The 21,051-nt window shown below is 24.4% G+C and overlaps 1 protein-coding gene across 1 annotated transcript; it reads right to left on the minus strand.

Moving 5' to 3' along the window:
- Positions 1-6,396: 6,396 nt before the first annotated feature.
- LOC145838028 (uncharacterized) lies at positions 6,397-13,105 on the minus strand. The gene is made up of 15 exons (XM_082945550.1): positions 12,977-13,105; positions 12,550-12,704; positions 12,387-12,487; positions 12,029-12,148; positions 11,794-11,902; positions 11,020-11,063; positions 10,139-10,275; positions 9,586-9,967; positions 8,991-9,181; positions 8,401-8,500; positions 7,869-7,952; positions 7,550-7,621; positions 7,307-7,363; positions 7,071-7,133; positions 6,397-6,785 (listed from the first exon to the last, which is right to left on the minus strand). The coding sequence occupies exons 1-15, from the start codon at positions 13,099-13,101 to the stop codon at positions 6,633-6,635; spliced, it is 1,893 nt and encodes a 630-aa protein (XP_082801676.1). The 5' UTR covers positions 13,102-13,105; the 3' UTR covers positions 6,397-6,632.
- Positions 13,106-21,051: the final 7,946 nt, after the last annotated feature.

The raw sequence follows: 21,051 nt of genomic DNA on the forward strand, positions 1-21,051 counted from the left end.
CCTGAAATTTAGAGAAAAAATCAAAACTTCCCTGAGTTTCCCTGAGTTAAAAGAAAAATGCCAAAATTCCCTGAGTTTCCCTGAGATTCCCTGAGATTTTCTACAGTTTGAAAATTGCCTGAGATTCCCTGAGTTCCCTGAGTGTGTGGCAACCCTAGGTATTCTCTTAAAAACAACTGAACATACACTAAAAAGTTAAAACAAATACAAAATAACACTACACATAACTTTTAGTAATTTTATATTTTTCATTTAATCAAATTAGCTTTAAAAAATGTGAGTATACAAACTTATAGAAATATTTATAACTTTTTACAATAACTTTTAAATACTTGTTAGGATAAGGAAATACAGGGTTTAATATTTATTAATTGACCTTCTTTAGTAAAGTTTTATTTTAGTTATCAAGCATTTTAAACAATTTCACAGAACTCAACATCTATGATATACAAACTTTTGTGATCAAAGTGGGGATGTTGAATGGGTTTTTAAAGGAATGTAAAAACTACAGACAAAAAATTATATCTTACTAAAATCTACCTTCTCATTCATTTGTAAATACATTTTTTACAGTAAACTTATTATTAATACTTTAAAATTCTAAGGGTAGGAAGAATTTTAGTGTAGAACTTTTTTTAGTCACTTTTCTATTAAAAATGTTAACTTTTTAACATTTTTGAGAATTAAAAAAATTTAACTGTTTATAGAGTGTTTCCTGAAAATAAAAAGCTTCTAGCCAAAAATATACAAGTATATATTTTAGTAAAATTTTAGATTTCAAAGAAAAATGATGATGAAAAAGTGGGGATCCATATGTTTGTATTGGAAACTTTCTACAAAATAACTATACCTTTTAAATAATTAAAATTTTTGTAGAAAAAAAAATTTAAAGTTTTTATATATAAAAAAAAGGTTAACTTTAGTGAAAATGTGCATTAAATATATTGAGATCTTAATTGGCTAAGATTTTTTTCTGGCTAAGATTCAAAAAAAGTCTGAAAACGTTCTGCTTGAATAAAGTTTTCAGAATATTTTTGAATCTTAGCCTGAAAAAAATCTTAGCCAATTAAGATCTCAATGTAAATAAAAACTGTTTTATATTTGGAGAACAAGTCAAGATATATTTATTAGTTTTATTTGAAGATATTGTTGCTTATGTTCTAAATTTATGTGAAAAGTAAAATAGTTCTTATAGATACTACTGTACATGCACAGAATTTAAGGAACACAGCTTCATTGTACTGAACACTTGATTTCTTATAAAACTAACACTTGATTTTAACAGTAATAGTAAAATAATGTCAAGTTCCTCAAACCATCCATTTGGTATGTAAACTTAATTTTGTGCAATAATATATGAGTTTTAAACAAAAGCTTCATTAATTTTTTTTCATATTAATATCTTAATTTTATAACATAAGCACTTGTTTTTAAAATATATAATATTATAGTTTTATGTTCGTCATTCAAAAACCTCCTTAAAAAGTATTGTATTAAGGAAAATTTATTTCAATAGCTTTTAATAAATGAAATGGAACTAATACATTAAAACTGTAGAAGATGAAAACTTCTTTTAATAACATTAGAAACTATTAATCTTACTAAACTTTTCAATAAATGTAATTTTTGTAGAATCTGAATTAAAAATTAAGCTAAACTTTTAAACTAATCTGGACCATTTTAATATCACCGCTCAATTGAGTATTAAATAGATTACTTTCTGAAAGTCCAGAAATCAAATAATAAATGCTACGTTTAGTTGTTTGTTCGGAAACTATAAACTTATAAATCTAAGTATACAATTCAAAAATCTAAGTTTATTTCAAAACTAGAGTTTCGCAGTGGTATTACTACCAGTGCTCTTTAATTAAACTTTCGAAATCACTACATGTGGTTTTACTTATATTGAAAGTTAAAAACTAATTGGGCGTGTTAATTGTTCTTATGTAAAGTTAATTAGTTTACCTTTGGTTAGCTAGGTATAAGTAAAAGAAATTAGTAGATTACGTAAACAAAATTTCATGGTAAAAAAAGTGTATAAAAACTTTAATGGAAAGATATTATAAAATAACAAAACCAAATTTTTGCTTCAAAAACATAAAATAATAACAACAGACATTACAAATCGTATAGAGCTTTTTGTTAATCTTTTTCCAGTGAAAAAGTTGGTACTTTGCTGATGTCTACAGGTATTCATGACTTCGTTTCTTCTGTTGATACAGTTCCTTTTCTCCTTTAAAATTGTTAGGGTTACTGTTATATAAAAGTTTGCAAGTGTCTTTTCTTTGTCTAATTTTTCAAATTTGTCTGATTATTTTCCAAAAGATGTCATATTCTTGGTTTTTTTTAATTTGTGAACCTTTTTAGATAGTTTGATTGAGTTCATATATTTTAGATGGTTCTTCTGATTTGGGTTAGTCTTAAATGTTGTTTTATGCACTGCGATTCTTTTTTTGACTTCGTTTTCTCTTAGACCTATAAATACTTTATTGTCGTTGTTAGACTATATTTTGGCTTCATGTATGACATTTTCTTTTCTACATTTATTGTTTTTTAATGAAAATTCGTGTTTTTTTTCTGCAGCTGCACTTTTTTGAACTATTTTTATCTTTATTGGCTGAAGGATCTTTGAGTTATGACGTTTTATAATGTTTTCAATGTTAATCATGAAAACATTAAAAATTTCTTTATTTTACTGTTTTCACCAAAATGTTTGTTTTTTATGTTGATGAAATTTCTGCCTATGTTTGTTTTTGCCTTGTCATATGGGGGACTAAACCACAATATTTTTGTTTTCTATTTTTACCTTTTTTGGTTGTGATATTATTCTTATCGATGTATTTAGACTTTTTGCTGTATCTACATCTTTGTTGTATTCGTTATTTGTTTGGTTTTCTGTATAAATGGATTGTTCTATTTCTTGAACTTAGGTTTAGATAAAGGTAATTTATTTAATATGCTTGGTTTTCCAATTCAATTTTAATCCCTTTTTGTTTGCATATTCGTGCATTTTCTTCTTGATTTTTGTGATATCTGGTCCACTTGTAATTTTTTCAAACGCTATAAGCCCATCATCTCAATAATTACCGACTTTTATTACATTTAGTTTATTTTTTATACCATTTAGTATGTATAAGCATACTATCTCGTAAATTTCAGCAATGTGCTTTCCTCCCATGGTTACGTCAAATAGTTTATTGGTGTTGTTATTGTTTGTTTTCATCCAAATTTTCTGTTGATGGTAAAGTACGGATTTTGTTGCACTCATTACTACTTTGATTCTATGATCTTCTATTTTTTCATATAGTTGTCCGGAGGTTAATGCTTTTCTTAGAAGGCTTTCACTGATGCTGGGATAAAAATTGATGATGTCGAATTTAAGCAGTTTATATGTATATTTTTCTAAGTTTTTGAACCAGGTTAGGACCTCGTCAGAGCTTATCTATTGATTAAATTCTTTTTTGCTTCGTAATTGTTTGTTTATATTGTCGATTATTCTCTTACTAATAATTCACAAACTAAAAAAAAGCCAATAATATAAATAATCAAGCAAATCCAAAAAAACAGACAAGGTAAAGACACCTGCAAACTTTGTATAACAGAGGCCCTAACAATTTTAGAGGAGAAAAGGAACGGTATCAACAGAAGAAACGAACTCATGAACACCTGTAGACATCAAGCAAAATACCTACTTAAAAACTGGAATAACAAAAATAAAATGCTCTATACAGTTTGTAATGTCTGTTGTACTTATTTTTATGTTTTTGTAGCAAAAACTTGTTTTTGTTATTTTTTTATGTATTTTCGTGTAAATTTTTAAAAACTTTTTTTTTTCCAAGAAATTTTGTTTACGTTATCTACTAATTTCTTTTACTTATACCTAATTAACTTTACTTAAAACAATAAACACGTCTAATTAGTTTTTTAATTTTCAATATAAATACAGCCATATGTAGTGATTTTGCAAGATTATTTTGACTGAAGAGCACAGGTAGTAATACCACTGAAAACCTCTAGTTTTAGAATAAACTTAAATCTTTGAATTGTTAATCTAATGCTCTTTAAAGTTTTTTAAGTTGAGCAGAGTTCTATTTGATTATTTTAAAGTGTTTGAATATAAATCTAAATATAAAAAGGAAAAAAAAACTGTTAAACTTAAAAAAATATTATAACTAATTGTTCTAATAGAACTGTTCAAAATTCAGATTATATGCTAAAAGTTTAATTCGGTTTAAAAAACTTAAACTTAAAAAAAAATTTAAGTTACCTAAATTACTATTTGTTATAAGTTTCTAAAACTTTGGTTAAGGTTAAGAGTAAAGGTTAAAAAATGTATGTAAAATCAGTTGAATATGTAATAATTAGTTTTATTACTGTAATAGTACTATTACTCATAGTCATAATCATAAACTTAAAAAAATATTCTGAGAAAGAACGATAAGTTTTAGTGCACTAAAACTTACTAGAAAAGTTTAGCCCTGAAACTTATTAAATACACTATGATGTTTTTATATTAAACTAGGTCTTTAATTAAATTATTTTTTGAAACAATCACTTTTTAACATACTTTAATACAAAATATTATTTAATTATAGATTTTTCAATAAGCTAAAAAATAATGAAGTCTTTTTTGTTTAAGTCTAGTTTAGTGAAAAATTTTCTTTCATATCAAAATTTGTCAAGATTAGATAATTGACGGTCTAAGTTTAAGAACTATTATTATTGTTTTAGTTAAAGTTTATTAAATGACAAAAAAATGCTTAAAATATTTGGTCTTAGGACCTGGTGCACGAAGAACCTTTCGGTTATCGAGTATAATAAACATAATATTTACAATTTTTAAATTTAAACGAAATTCAAGTTCAGGTAACTATAATAAAAATGTTTTGTTATCCTATTTGAGCCTCGTTCTTTTTACTTCGTTTTTAAAATCACAATGTTTTAATTGTTAGTTATATTGTTTGTTACAGTATTAAAAGTTTTTGATAAAAAAATGTTAATTTTTCTTTTGGTAAACAAATGGCTACTTTTCAAAACTGAAGACTAGTTCACAACCCTGTGAAAATTTGACATTAAGTTAACAAAGCTAATTGTTATAATCCTATCTTTAAAATTTATAAAATGTTTTAATTGCTTTATTTTTAGAATTAAACTCTCAATAAGAAACTTAACTTTCAAATCTTATACTAAAAAGCAACACGAAAACTTTCAACAAAAAAAAATGTTTTCAAACGTTTCAGTTAATAGCAAGTTTTTACTAAAGAAGCGCTAAACTAACACGTTTTAAATAAACTTTATATACTGTTTATCACGGGGTCTTCAACCTTTTTTAAAGCTGTGAACAGTAAATTACAGGAAAATAAGAATGAGCACTAGAGTGCTTATAAAGTATAATATTTTGTAACTTTAAGATCTTACTATTCTAAATTCATGAAAAATCCTACAAATTCCTCGTCAAAGTTTAATGTGAGTTCATGAAATTTTAAGGAAGGCTTGGCTCGGTTTCCTAAAAAAAAACAATGTTTACTGTATGAAACCTTAAAATTTGTATTTTCACGTTTTTGCTTAAGATAGTTTCACATTTTTAATTTGCGATTGTTTGAAAAAAAAACATTGAGCAGAATTAAAGACAGTTTGCCGAAAGTTTCACGGAGGTTTTTAATTTTTTATACTATTTCATTAATTTGATAAGTTAATAGATTTTTTTAATCAAGAACTGTTTTTCCGTAAAACTATCTTCAAATCGTCTTAAATTTCGCACAGTTTTTCTTTGTGATAGTTGCGACATGTAAAACTATTTTTAGCTAAAAACTTGAAGGTAAAAATTATAATGCTCTATACAGTAAAACTTGGAGTTGTTTTTAGAAAGCCGAACTAAGCCTTCATACAAATTTCTTCAATACTTATTAAACTCTGCATAAAATTATTTATGATATTTTATAAGCTTGAAAAATTGAAGAGCTGTAAGCTAAAAAATACCATATTTTATAATCATTCTTATATGCACACTAGACTATATAAACTCTAAACATATAAAGTATTATATAACAGCGCCATTTTGTTATGTTTTTAGTGTCTTAATATATAAACAAAATATTATAAACTATTAATTTTTGTTTTAATTAGCCTTTTTCTGAAAAAAAAGGTCAAAATGAAAATGCATTTTTTTTTCACCTTACATAATTTTCTTTGAACAGTAAAATTTTATATACACACCGTAAAAATCACTACTCTTAAGTATAACTACATTTATTTAAGTATCAAATACTAACTTTGTAACTAAGCTATTGAGTGACAAAACTTATATTTTTTTAACATAAACTAAAAAACTCAAGTGTTTAAGGGTCTTAATAAAAAAAAAACAAGCACATATGGATAAATGTATTACAGTTATGCTCATATGAAGTTTATTATACAGAAAATGGCAAGAAAAGTGACTTGTACAGAAATGATGAAAATGATCAGAAAATAACAGAAATGTAAAAAAGTTTAATAGTACGTTATATGATACAATGTGAAAAGCGTTCTTAAAAGGATATTGTACTCATTTCAACAATTAAATTTATAATATTAGTAATAATTTATACATTTTGTTCTCAGTCGTACACTGTAGGATACTTATATTTACTTAATTATTCAATGTTTCTGTTTAATCTAATTTCTCTTGCTTTCCTAGCTCTTTCAAATGTTTCTTTTTGAAACTTTCTTCCTCTTTCGATCAACATTTTTGCCCGTTGACTCGCTTGTTTAGCATAGAAGTCGTATGCTTTCATATGAGTGTATGACTAAAAAAGTTAAATCGTAATTTTATCAAAAATATATATTATATATATTTAGATACACTAAATTTCATTTCAGTAATTATCTTAGTAGTAAATCTAGTAATAGATTTTTTGTATACCTAAATAATATAAAGTAAAATAAATGTTTTTTGTTGATTATTGTTTTAAATTATTTATTATTTACTCTTAAAAACTTAGTAGTATAATTTATTTAAACTATCATTGAAAGTTTTACAAAAAAATTTATTAGAAGAACTACATTGCATTCTTCTCAGAAAAAACACTTACTGTATCTTCGACTTGACAACCGAAATCTGAAGTAGACGGAGTTTTCTCGTCATAAGTTTTACTCTGAAATTTTTTGTTTTATACAAGACTATACGGTAAACTAAAAATTATATAACAACGTTATATTGTCAAAACCACTTAATTAAGAAAGTATATCTACAATCTTTACTTTATACAAATATCGCAAGTCAAATAGAAAACTAAAAAAATATATGACTAGCAATTAATAAAATTACCTCTGTAACATCTGCTTGACACGTGAACTCTTTCATTTTTATCTTTTTAGTCTGAGTCTAAACAACGGTTAAATATATTTTTGATAGTTTTCAGTGAGCTTTATAAATTTATATATTATCATAACTATCATTCATAATTACTTTATCATCTATAATTATCACATTTATATTCAAACGATAATAATAACTATTAGTTGATGTTAAAAATACTAAGCTAAAACCGTAAAAATAACATTAATTTACTTTTTTGGTAACAAGGTCACTTTTTAGACTTTCTTTTTTGTTTTTTTCAACTGACTGTAACATTTCCTGAAGCTAGAATTAAGTTACTTTTCTTAAAACAATGTTTGAATAAATTATGTCTCTCAAATAATTAATTTTATTTTATATACTGATAAGTAAAACTAAGTTATACTCTAAAATATTACAAAATTACTGAATAAATTGAATTTGATAGTAAATTAGGCATTAGTAAAAACTAAAATATTAAAAAAAAAACAATTTGTATCAAATATTAAATAAAAAGTAAGTTTTTTAAAGTTAGAATTTTGAGAAAACGTACAATTTTTTCTGCTTTTTCTTTTTCTTGTTTGATAACATTGTTTTTAAGATGTAATTCTTCATTTTTTACATTTAAATCTGCAACCTAAAGAATAATAAAAACTTATTAAAACAAGACCCATTATTAATAATTTATAGTTTGTTGAACATAAAAAAGACGCTCAAAATATTTGGTCCTAGAACCTGGTGCACGAAGAATATTTTAGTTATCGAATCGCACACCACGGATACCTTTTAACGTCTTGTCCAGGACAATATATACATCTTTATACTACTAAAATAACTAATAAAAATGTTTTTAATGTGCAGTATTTTGAACTTTTAACTTTTAGTAGTTTTACTTATCAGTTTTTGTTTTATTATTTTCAAAAACTTAATTATATTAGATACAACTTTAAATGATAGCAAATTTTGAAAACATCAATTTTTTAATAACATTGTGTAAAACACTTTATAAGTTTTATACCTAGACTTATTTATAGCAAAAAGATCTTACTCATTTAGATAAGTTTTTAGAGAAAAAATTCAGTTACCTCATTTTTTAGTTCTTTAATCTTATTCTTTTCGTTTTTGCGTTTGTTTTTAAGCTCATCAACTTTTTTTTCTAGCTTTTGTACTTGTGAATCTTTATCACTATATATCAAAAAATTCTACTATTACCACATACACTAAAGAAGTAAAAAAACTTCATTACTATGGCTTTACTTAGTTTATCTTTTTATCATCTAATAAAGCTACATCTTTTATAAGGTTTTAAAATGTTTTTGATATTTGTTTTTCTACAAAATATTTGAAATTTGTGTTTAGTAGTTTTTTAACTAATACTCAATGGTCTTAAACAAAATAAATTTTGATTAAAGTGTTTTATTCATTATATAAACCTGTATCAAACTAAAACAAGGCTATGTAAAAAAGTTATATTTTTTATAATTTAATAAATTAAGCATTTTTTATAAAGAAGATCTTAAATTGAAAGTATTTTAGATTAAACTATTTTAATCATTTATAAACTTTTATAAAAGTTTAATATGGCTGTATAGAAAAAAGATTAAACTCATAATTTAATTATTAAAGCATTTGTATTTAAAGGAGTTCATTATCGTGACTAAAACTTATTTTTGACCTTTTTTCATTTATAGCGTTTTCTTGAAGTGTAAATATTTCATCTTCTAAAGAAAGTTTTTCATTGTTTGCCTTCTCAATTTCTAGTTGCATCTTCTTAATTCGATGTTGCAAAGCAATTATATGCCTGTTTTTATCCTTGCCTTTAATTTTTGCTCGTATCAAGTTACGTCTAAGTCTTCTTAGGTTTGCCTGTAATTGTAAAATTTCATTTCATTTAAATTACATACCGTAACGTAATTACTAAAATTAAAGTTACTATAGTAAGGATATAACCAAATATTTTTAGTCGATCAACTGTTGTAAGTTTTTAGTATTATTTGCTTTGACTAATAAATACTTAAACTTATCAATATAATTAAAATTGCCAGATAAAATCTATTTCATAAAATATAGGACACATCTAAAAAAAAATTTTTTTTTAAGTTTAGTTGTGCCTATTTCACAATAAGTAAGTAATATCAATTAGTATGAAATGAATAAGAAGTTAAGTGAAAAGATAAAACTTTTTTTTTATTAAACTTGTCTTTTTATTTACAAACATTGATAATTACGGTCGTCCCTTTTTACATTTATTTTTTCAAATGCTTACAAACCTTAAGTTTAATGATTCTATCTTCGCACACTCTGAACATTTCCGGGCTGAGCAGATCGCACTGAGTTGCCATGGTTTCAAATGAAACTTCATCGACTAAACTCGTTGATTGCGCGTCATCCCACGTCAGATACGATTGCGCGTCGCAGTTCTGAATGACGTCATAGTTCCTGTCGCTCTCGTCATAACCATTCATCGATTCTTCTACTTCACTCTTTGCGAAGTCATAGTCCGTGACACTGATGGTAACAAGCTTGTTTCCGTCGCGCATCGAAAGCTGGAAGTCGGAGTCGCACGAACCGGAAATTAAGCTTCCATCCGTTGTTATGACGTCATTGCCTCGAAAGTTTATTACTTCATCCTTGTACTGACCTTGGAGCAACCTAGAATAATGTTAAGTATTATTTTTAAAGTGTATATCTTGGATTAATTTAAAAGCTTGTTTTTTTATGTTCTAAAAATTAGAGAAACTGTTAATAAAAACTTAAAATTTTGCGTTTTATTACAAAAAAATGTAAAGTCAGAGTTTTAAATTTATCTATCTATTTGCAAACCTATTTGCAAGACTTAATCGATTGAAACTGTTGATTGATTCCAAATCAGACTCGTTAGTTTTATTGATCAATTGGTCTTTCAAGTTATTTAAACACTGGTCGAGTGTTTTCAAGAGAATTTTAATTCTTGTATCTCCCTATAAATAAACAGTTTAAACTTTACAAATCTACTTTACACTTGAAAATAAAAACTTATAAAACTTTTTTTTTATTTGAACTAAAGTTACATTACATAAATTGATCTGTATGAGTACTATATCGTATATTACAAGCTAAAAACAAACTTAATTTCGTACTTAATAACTTGATTTAAAAAAACTGTTTTCCAGTTATCAAAAAATATTCTTAATATTAGTATAATTTTAAAAACTTAAATAAACTTAGATTGCATCTTATTTTACATAAGTTATCATGGAATTTCGAAAATGTAATTTTTACGTTAAAATTTTCCCTTACGTAACCAAAAAAAATCTTCACTTATCTTAAGTAATTCAAAACAAATTTAATGTACAATTTAAATTCCAGAAGAAATTAAAAACGCTGTTCTGTAAAGTTTTTTTTAGCTAACTTTTTATTTCCATTTACTTATTTTAAAAAACATGTGCAGTATGTATTTAAAATCTTAAAATAGAATAGATTTAGAGATGCATTTTTGTTTGCAAAACTATAACAAATAGTTTAAAAACCGTAATTTAGAGGTTTTAAAAATTAGCAGTTTTTAAAAAAATAAAATATATATTTTAAAATTATTTTTTACAGTGATATTTTATTAAACTATAAACTTGTTAAACTATTTAATCTATAAAAACTAGTTTTTAGTACGGATATGTTAAATAAGTTACGTTAAAAAAAGTTAAAAAGTAAGTTAAACAATCACTTACGTTATTGTTTTTGGTAACTGCATCGTCAACTTCTAAGCTTTCACCTTTATGTAAATAATATTTATAATTATTCACAAAAAAATAGTGTATACAAAATTGAAATGAAAGTTTAATATATTCAGTACAAAAAATCTGGCATTATAAAAGTTATAGTTTTAAACTGTAGATTTCTGCCATAAAGTTAACAACTGCTTGAAATTGAAGTTTTTATTTATTTATACTTTAAGTATATTTAGTCATTAAATTAGAATAAAATAGTTTAGCTAAATAAAATAACGATTTTATTATTGTTAATAAGAAACATTTAGCTTTTCCAAGTGTATTTTCTATAGTTAATTTTTAGTGTTTTTTACCAGTAAAAACTTATAAGCTAAAACTAAAACTGTTTTTATACGTTTTAAAACAGAGAAAGGAGTAATTGAAATTAGTCTAAGCAGATGTTTGAATTTTTTGTAAACCTATAAAAATGAAGATAAGTTTGATGCGACAAAACGAATTGCTTAAACTCAAATTAATATAAGTCAAAATATGATCACATGACTAAATAAACTGTGACCTAAAGTACAGTTTAAGTTTGATTGTGGTTGTTGTTTTGATTTGTCTAAGCGAAAATGGCCGTATTTATAATATACAAAACTGGAAGTATTAATTTAATTTAATTGCATTAAAATAATGTTATATTAAGTTTTATTTTTCTTATGCCTGCTTTTTTAATAGTATGTAACAATGAAAATAACTTTGTTAATTATGTATTAAAAGAGTAAATAAATCAACCGTTGTTATTTTCATCTGCATACTGTCTTCTTTTCTCCAAATAAGTAATCAGGTCTTCGCAAACTTGCAGTAAAATTTTCTTTTGTTTGATGGCTGACCTACCTCTTTTCTGTTCAAGTAAGTTTGCAGTTGAATTAAATAAAGTGAGTTTTATTGTTTCATGTGAACTGATAAAACTACGTAGACTTAAAATTAAAAACTTATCATAAAACATGAATTCAAAAAAAAAAACAACCTTGAAACCACGTTTACAAAGATCGCTGAGATGAACTTGCAATTCTTCAACAAAGTCCATCAACCATACTTCATCATCTACATCGTCTATAATTCGCGTTTCAATAACTAAACTCTTCAGCTGTTAAATTTTTACGTAAAACATTAAACGAAAAATAATTATGTTTGGTGTAAAATAAACTTGTAAAATTGTAATATAGTTTGTTTCTGTTAAACACAATTTTCAATGACATTGGATTTACAAGACAAAACTAAAGTACGTTGAACATAAGTAGGTTTTTAAACTATTTTTCTTAAAAAAATAAAAACAGATCATTTTTTTCTTTATCTAAAACATCAATTAAATGAATTATAAATACCTTTGTCATTGTTTCGATCAAAACTGTGTTAATTTCTTTTTCGTCGTCTTTAACATCAGTAACATTCAAAGTTGCTTTTTGTAAAGTAAAATTTCCAATATCTAATTAAATTATCATAATTATTAAAACATTTCGGTTTGAAATTAATCTCTCAAAAACAAACTTGTATTATCTTTTTGTTGTTCTTCACTCAATTTGCTTATTGTTGACAAGTTTTCAGAGTTCTGAAACTCAAGTTTACTATTGTTTCTAGCATTCCGTTTAATCATATCTCTGAACTGATCAGGAGTGCTAGTTCTTGCATATCTTGCGTTTAAGCTTGAAAAAACAATAATTTTAGTGCTTTATATTACTGTATATAACAAAGATAACTACTGATATATTTTTACAGCTAATTATAATTAAAAAACCTTTGTAAAATATTAAATTTATATCAAAAAATAAAGTAGTTTATTTGTTTCTGAATAATTTAGTTGAATCTGTTAGCATCATAAAATCTAATTCAAGAATTTTATTAATTAAGCTAGTTTTACTTTTAAATAATTAAAAAAATTACAACCAAAATCTATATCTGAATAAAAGTTCAAAACCTGTAATACTCGTCAAGTGTTGAGCTTCTAGATAATGTAGAGGCAGGGCTTGAAACTTTTACTGGTAGCATTTTGGTCGGATAACTTTCAATTGTTGGTGCCAGACTCATTACTGGCGAAAACATAACATTTTCTGAAAAATGATTAAAAAATAGTAACAAAACAATTATATATATACATTACAATGAAAATTCAATCAAAATTATTTTAGTATAAACGTATAATGAAAGCTAAATGTTTGAATAGGCTAATAAAACAAACATTATTTCATAGTTTCCTGTTTTTTTTCAAAATCAATACTAAAAAACATTTCTGGAAAGAAACAAAAAGTAAAAAAATCCATATTAAATATAACATCCATTTTTAATACAGCTCTGTGTTGTTAAACAAGACAAAAAACACAACATTTACATGGAAATGTTCCTTTGGTCTTAAACTTATATTATCACGTGAGCTACATTGTTCTGTCTATAAAAGTTAATACGAAATGTATGAAAAAGTAGCCCGAAGCAGTCTTTTACTGATTTAAAAGTATGCGATTAATGAAGCGTACTAAATTATTGATGGCTGCTATTAACCTGCATAATATGAAACATTTATACGAATGAACTATTTTTCAAAATATATGCTTCAATTGTTTAAATATAGTAAGCAGCATACAAAAGTGTAACAAAAAACTGTGAAACTTTTGTTAAAATATCTTTGTTCATATAATGCAAAAACATCTTATGCCTTATTAAAATACAACTTATTTTAAAAATGTACTTTTCATAAAAGACTTGAATAATTTATAAAGACTGTAATGCCTTTGCAATCCTTTTTTCTAATTTCATTAACTACTTAGCAAACTATTTGTTTCGAAATTTTTAAAAGTTTTGTTTGCGTTAAATTTGCAAATACCTTTTATCACCGCCTATTTACATAAAAAATTATGTTCAGAAACTTAGGTAACGACAGGCAAAATATTTGTGTTTTAGTATTAAAGTATATATACTCTTTAAAGTAATTGAACAAATTGTGAACACTTTCTTTTACTTATTAAATCATTCTTGTTTTTGTTATTCATTGATCATTACTTTTTGATAATTATTAGCATCTAGTAAGATCATTTATTATTAGAAATTATCAACAACAAAACAAAGCGCTCAATTTTTTTTTTCTAAAGACCTATAAATCTTTCGGTTATCAAATCATATCGCACTATGGATACCAAACATATAACTCAGTTTAAAAACAACTTACAAAACAATGTTTTGTTGGTTATTATGCATTATTGGTCATTAGGGTTTTTAACTCCTTAGTAAAGCATAAACTTGTAGAAACGATTAAATCAAGCTTGTATTTAACCGTTGTAAAATTAATTAAATATTAAATTTTTTTTTATGACTTTAAATAAATATACATAAAACTAAGTGCTTTTTTTAATCATAACGTTTTTAAACTTTTTATTACTTCAGCACAGTATGTAGCAGTTTACGAGATTTATGTATAAAAGTAACAAGTTTCGTTAAGTGAATAACTTTTTTAAACAAAAGATAAAAAACAACTAAATAGTTAATACGTTTAATTATTTCCTAATTTTATTGAAAAATACCTTCTTTTTTTTTTAATTATACTTTAAAAATTAGGTTTTAAACATACCACTGTATGAACTAATATACTTTAGTTATCATGTTTGTGAACTTAGTATTATTTCTAAACATCTAAAAAGTTTTGCAGATATATTGTTTACTATTTTAGAATAATATTACAAGTATGCTTTATAACTAAAAAAATAGACATAGTAAATTTCATCAAAAATTGTTTTTTTGCTGCTTTAAATAAATTTTGTAACATTTTAGAACAATTTTTTTAAATCATTTCGAACAGATAATAAAATTTGTTTAAAAATTTAAATTAAAAAGCTAATAAGTATTTTTTCCATTTTAACAAACAGAGAAACTTAAATTCTTTTTATAACTTATAGTTTTTTTAAAAATGGGTCGGCAAACTATTTAATTTGTCAAGTATATGTGAATGAATTAAAACAAATACATAAAGACTTTGTTGCTATTTTTTAATAATTTTAAAAGTTTTAACGATCCGCAAACATTTTTTTTCTTAAATCAGGCCCTTAGCTTACCGAAACTTGATTAAAGTTTTCAACTTATTTACTCATAACAAGTTTCAAAAAACCAAGTCAACACAATCAAATTAGTTTTGTTATGTAATTATTAGAAACTTAAAACTTATTAGTTTATCACTTACGCATAATTGTTAAATACTTGTCTATTAAATTTAAGTTTTTATTTGTTAAAATTGACTTAGATTATTTTCTTTTATGTAGTGGAAAAATTCTAACAAAAAAGCAACAACAAAGAAAGTTGAAAAACATTTCGACATTTGATTAAATTATTGTTAGAAAGAACATTTTACACTTTAGATAGTACTATAAAATTATATAAATCTTAGCTAGTAACTTTGTATTAATATTTTTCTAAAGTATATCTGATATAAAAAATTAAAATAAGAAAAAAACAAAAAAAACTAATGAAGTAAATAAACTAAATAAATTAACTGAAAAATAATAAATTATAAATAAAAAGTACTAATAATCTATAAATAACAAAGTTTGATAACCGAAAAGTTTTTTATGCACCACGTCCTAGGGCCAAATTTTTTTTTTGTTGTTCAATAAACTAAATAAACGAGTAGTTCTAATAAATTGAAACAAAACTAAGCCAACAAAAAAAAGTTTTAGTAACTTTTTTTTTCTAGGCTTACTGAAAGTTTACTGAAGAGGAGTTTTAAACCTGAAAGCAAATTAAAATTATAGTTTGTACAATAAAAATTTGTAGATTTTTCTAAACAATCATTTGATTTTTTTTAATTATTGATGCCGTAGAAAAATCACAAACTAAAAATAGATTGTGTCTTTAACCGATTTAAACATAATATTCAGTAAATAAATATTGTTATTCTGCTTCTAGAATCTAGACTATAAATATTTTATAGATCCGGCTGGTTTGAGTGTCAAAAAAATAAGCCATGTGTAGCTACACTGATCAATTGAACGCCTACTATAAGTTTTATGTTATTTAGTTTGCTTTTTGAAAGCACAATCGTAAAAAGTCTCTACAGATAAACTGAAGTGCCAACAATAATTCACAAGTCAAAGTGAACGCACGGCAGTTTTTTGTCCTATACGAAATCAACTGATATATTTGCATAAATAGAGATAAATTTTCAGTTAAGACTTTATAAATAGATTTTAAACGAAGAAAGTTATAATGACACATTAGAAACTACATGTATTAAAAAAAGGTGAAGAAAAAAATATATTAAAACATAAAACAAATACGTACAGTATAATTACATAAAATTGTATCATAATTTAAACTGAAAAAAATTATAAACCCTACACTATTTTGTCTTGATAGTTACATATGTTAGAAAGCTGTATAAATTAGAGGGCTCAACACTATGTGTCTAGTTAGTTATGTAAAGAAGACTGTAATAAATATGTCAATGGTAAGTTTTATCAACTGTTAAAAGTTTTGTTAAAATATAACAAGCTAAGGAATATGTAAAGAATAACGATAAGGTATACATACTACGGGTGCACGACTATTCGAATTCGGACAATTCAAATTCCGACAACTCAAATTCTTAATAAAAAATTAAAAACGGCTAAGAATAATAACGTAATGTATATTTGTCTAAAATTAAAAATGCATATATAAACCATATTAATATCTACAGGCCATTTTTTTTGCAAAAAATTAAATATTTTTTGAGATATAGCTTTATTAAAGTAAAAAAAAATAGTTATTTTTAATAATTTTAAAATAATTTGAAAAATATTTTAGATTTTTCAAAAAAGATAAAAGTGGCTTGTAGATATTAATAAGATCTACATATGTATTGTTTTTTTCAAATTTATATTACTTTTGAGATATAGTCTTTTTAATATTTTTTTAAGAATTTGAATTGTCGGAATTTGAGTTGTCCGAATTTGAATTGTTATGTAACCACATACTACCCATTCCTAACGGTTATATCGTTTTTCACAACTATCCTAAAGAGCTGTAGAACTACAGTAAAACTTAACTGATAAGTGAATAAATTGTAGACATAGATTTGTCTTCTTTTATTAAAGTAGTATCAAACACATTATTTCGTTAGAATCTATGATGTAAAAGATATAAAGGCTCAAACAAAAATCTACAAAGTAATTTATTAAAATTAATAATTTCAGTTGTCTTTAAAAGTTACATTGAAAATGCGTTATAACTTTTTCAAAATGAGCTTTATTTAAAGCACAATAAAGTAAGGTAGGAGATATGTAAGGTCAAAATTATGTAATTAAAGGAATAAATTAAAACAAACAAAATAAATAAAAATAAACACCTACGACATAAAACACAATTCCATTATATTGTGGAAAAAGTTGTAAAATTGTATTTTTTTTATTAATCTTTTTTTTCTAATGCTTTTCAAACTTTTTTCAAGTTATACGTAATTCATGTGCTTTTTACTTTTCCAAATTTCGTGTATATTTTTTTCTCTTAAGCTTGTAAAGGTTACTTTTAACACTTACAATTTAATTTGTATCAATTATCACAAGTACACAAAACTGTTATTATTAACATACATTTTTTAAAACTAACTAATTACTAATTTAATCTAAACACCATTTAGCAACAAAGTTTTTATAAAAATATTTTCGCACCTATTTAAAATAAGGAACATTCTATAACAAAGCTTATTTAAACTTCAGGTTCAAAAAATTATTTTGTTTAAGTAAAAAAGGTACTATCTCATTAATTAATAAATCTGCTTTATTTTTTAACCAATAAAAAGCTCTTTTTAAATTATTATTCTTTTAATCACATAAGAATTCTTTGTCAACTATTTTATTTTCAAAATATTATTAATTTATAAATTTCTAAAAAAAGTTCACTTTTATAGCTTCTAATACTTATCAGACAAAAAAATCACAAACTTTTAAAATTTACATAATGATATTCTAAGATATTAATAAATTTTTGTTTTCTTGTATACTTTAAAATTAAAATTAAAAAAAAAACAAGTTAATTCTGAAGAAAACTCCTACAATATGTATTAGATTTTTAAACTTTACGGTTGATTAAAAAAAAAATTCAACAAACTACTTATAACTTTTTTTTTACTACTTTTTTTATAAGTTTTAGTAGAGCCAAAACCAGCTTTGTAGTACTAAAATCTTATAATAAATTTTATTTCTTTTTAACTAGTCTATAAGACTAGTGAGTGGTGATATACAAATAATTACTTAAATAAAACATTTATCGCTTATTATGAAATAAAAATCAATGTGTTCTGATTAAAAAGTTTTTGTTTACATTAAAAAAATCTAAAAAAAATTCATAAGTATTTTATTAATGTCATCCAAAAAAAAAATTGTTACGTTTCTAATATAGTATAAGTCTTAAAACTTACTTAATGTAATCTAATCTTAGTTGTATACAACCCTTCCAGGACATAATACAAGTAATTAGTTTAGTGTTTTCTTATTAACTAATCTTAATAAATTGAGTCAACTAAAATATTTTGTGGTTGGTAGTTATCTTTTATTTCAGTTAAAACTTACAAGGTTCGTACGCAAAGTTTTTAAAATTTAGACTGACATTTTACCTATCCTTTGTTGGTTGGCTTCCAGTTAGGCTTGCAACCAGATGAAACGACATAACCTATTAGATTAGTTATAACTGCATAAACTTTTTAGCACAATTTTTATACTTTTCATTTTAAAATATTTACATAATTTGATATGCAAATTAGATCATAATTAGTTTTCGGAACTTAAACTGTTATTTGAGTGCTACAGACATATTTAATGCTTCATTTTCAGAAAGCTCCCTTTCCTTAAACTTTTTAAACTTTAACTAAAGCGTAACTCACTATATGATATCGCCCTTATATAACTAATGAATTCAAGAATTTCTTGCAAAGAAGTCAGTATATTTATCTGAAAAGTACACATCTGGCAAGGAAGTTAGAATATCTACTCAAAACAAAATAAAACTAAAATTTCATTTAGAAATTCAGAAACTTTCAAACATTTGTACTGAAAAGTGCTAACATTTTGCCAACATTGCATTAATTTTAGTAAAATTAATATTAACATTTACAAATTATTATTCAAAAAAAAAATTCACAAGTTATAATTAATTTATTATAATTTTTTTTAATTTGTTAAAAAAATATTCGCAAATTTTAAAGTATTTGAACTGCCAAATACTAAACTGACCTTTTGTCTTTAAAAATAGCTGATTTAGCCTGACGGGTACGAACCCTGTCTTGATAATAAAAATATTAAATCAAAAAGTTTTACTAAATTTAAACTATTACTACTTGTGTACTTTAAAATAACTTAGATTTTTTAGTAAGAGCAATTTTAAAAACTGTAGCACAGTAAAAAAATGGAGACTACAAATAATAAATATAGTTCAGTTATGTTCAAAACTAATTTATTAGTAAGATTTGGTTTTGACAAATAAACAAATAATCTTTATTGTAAACTTGATTTTGAGAAACTTTCAACTTGATATCATACCTATGATCAATAAATATCAAACAGGAGTAGTGAGTGACCCAAGCACAAAGATAAGTTTGCATTTTGCTTCAAAAATTGTGTTCAGAATGATTTTTTTTTGAAGTAAAAAAATTAATAACTATTCAATAAAAAAAAACGGTTTCACTGCTACAATGTGCAATTAAGACTTTTATATATAATTATACTTTTTTTTTTGATAGTTTTGTTTCAAGTACTATGTGAGCTTTTAGTATCAGTAGCAGTGATCTATTATATCCAGCCGGATCTCAATTTAAGAAAACAACTTTTTAAATTTTGTAAAAGCTTAAGATATGATAGTAAACTAGTTTTTAAATTTTAATGAAAATTTGTTGACGAAAAAACCTATAATAAAACAATTTTACATTTATTTTGAAATTTTTATATATAACAACAAATATTTTCAATATGTTTAACGAGTTTATTGACAGGACACATAAATTACTATGATTTACCTCTTTAAACTATCTTTAATAAGAACAAAACTAGTTTACAGATTTTTTAGTTTTATTTGTTGAGTTAACTAATAATATTAGAAGTTTATATTGGCTAAACGGCTAATGACATTAAGTTTAGCAGTAATGCGTTTTTAATTCTAACATTGTTTCTATTAAGCTTTTTGTTGGAAAGAATAGTTTTTTAGAAATTTTATCGACTTGTTAAAAGATTTTTTTAATAAAAACTGTTTTTAGTTTAGCCACGTAAAAATAGAATTGTTACAACTTTTGTAACATTTGTTTAATACAAGTTTTCATCTTTAAATATATAGTCGCAAGCCGGATTTCACCTGCATATCGTATGATGTGTACCCTTAATTTATTACAAGTTGATTGAAGTGAAAATTAATAAACCATAACTTGTTTATCTTACTTCACTTAAGTATAAAACGGAACATAATCACAGGTTAGTAACGGGCATCATACGGCTAATTGGCTGGAACTAGACCGCCAAGCGAAAGCTTTGCGATATACGTAATTTTCATCTTGAGAACAAACTTATGCAAAGCAACTAACATCGAGCTTTCAATAAAGAAATGTGCTGCTAATGAGATCTTACGTACGTGATAGTATTTAAAAATTGATTATATCAATACAGTACAACTTTGCTTTGAAAATTTTATTAATATTTCCGACCCGCAAGAGGCTTTTCTGGTAAATTATACTGGTAAGTATCCTAAAATTTATTATAGGACTTATTATGATTAAATTAAACTAAAACTTAGCTTTTAAGTTTTTCAAAATCTAAATTTACTGGATTTTATTTTGAAAAAATATCTAGATCCAGATCCGGCCGAATCTTAACTTGAAAAAAAATCCGGATTCGGTAGGAGACGGATCAAATATGTACGAAGAATTTTTTGCACGAGGGGTCATTTTGCACGAAGACAATTGTGCACGAAGGGTTATTTTTGCGCGAGAATAAAAAAAAAGTATAAAAAGAAAAGTATTTACCAACCATGGGTAAGGGGTAACATTGATAG

The sequence above is a fragment of the Thalia democratica genome, chromosome 6 (genome assembly GCF_965202585.1).
Source record: "Thalia democratica chromosome 6, ktThaDemo2.hap1.1, whole genome shotgun sequence".
NCBI lineage: Eukaryota > Metazoa > Chordata > Thaliacea > Salpida > Salpidae > Thalia > Thalia democratica.

Bases quoted from the DNA above. Each gene is read 5' to 3' on its own strand.
- LOC145838028 (XM_082945550.1), bottom strand. From the start codon at position 13,101: ATGTTTTCGCCAGTAATGAGTCTGGCACCAACAATTGAAAGTTATCCG. The intron at 11,903-12,028 runs GTTGTTTTTTTT...TTACTTGAACAG, and splicing joins TTTGTAAACGTGGTTTCAAG to AAAAGAGGTAGGTCAGCCAT. The intron at 11,064-11,793 runs GTTGATTTATTT...ATTTACATAAAG, and splicing joins TGCAGATGAAAATAACAACG to GTGAAAGCTTAGAAGTTGAC.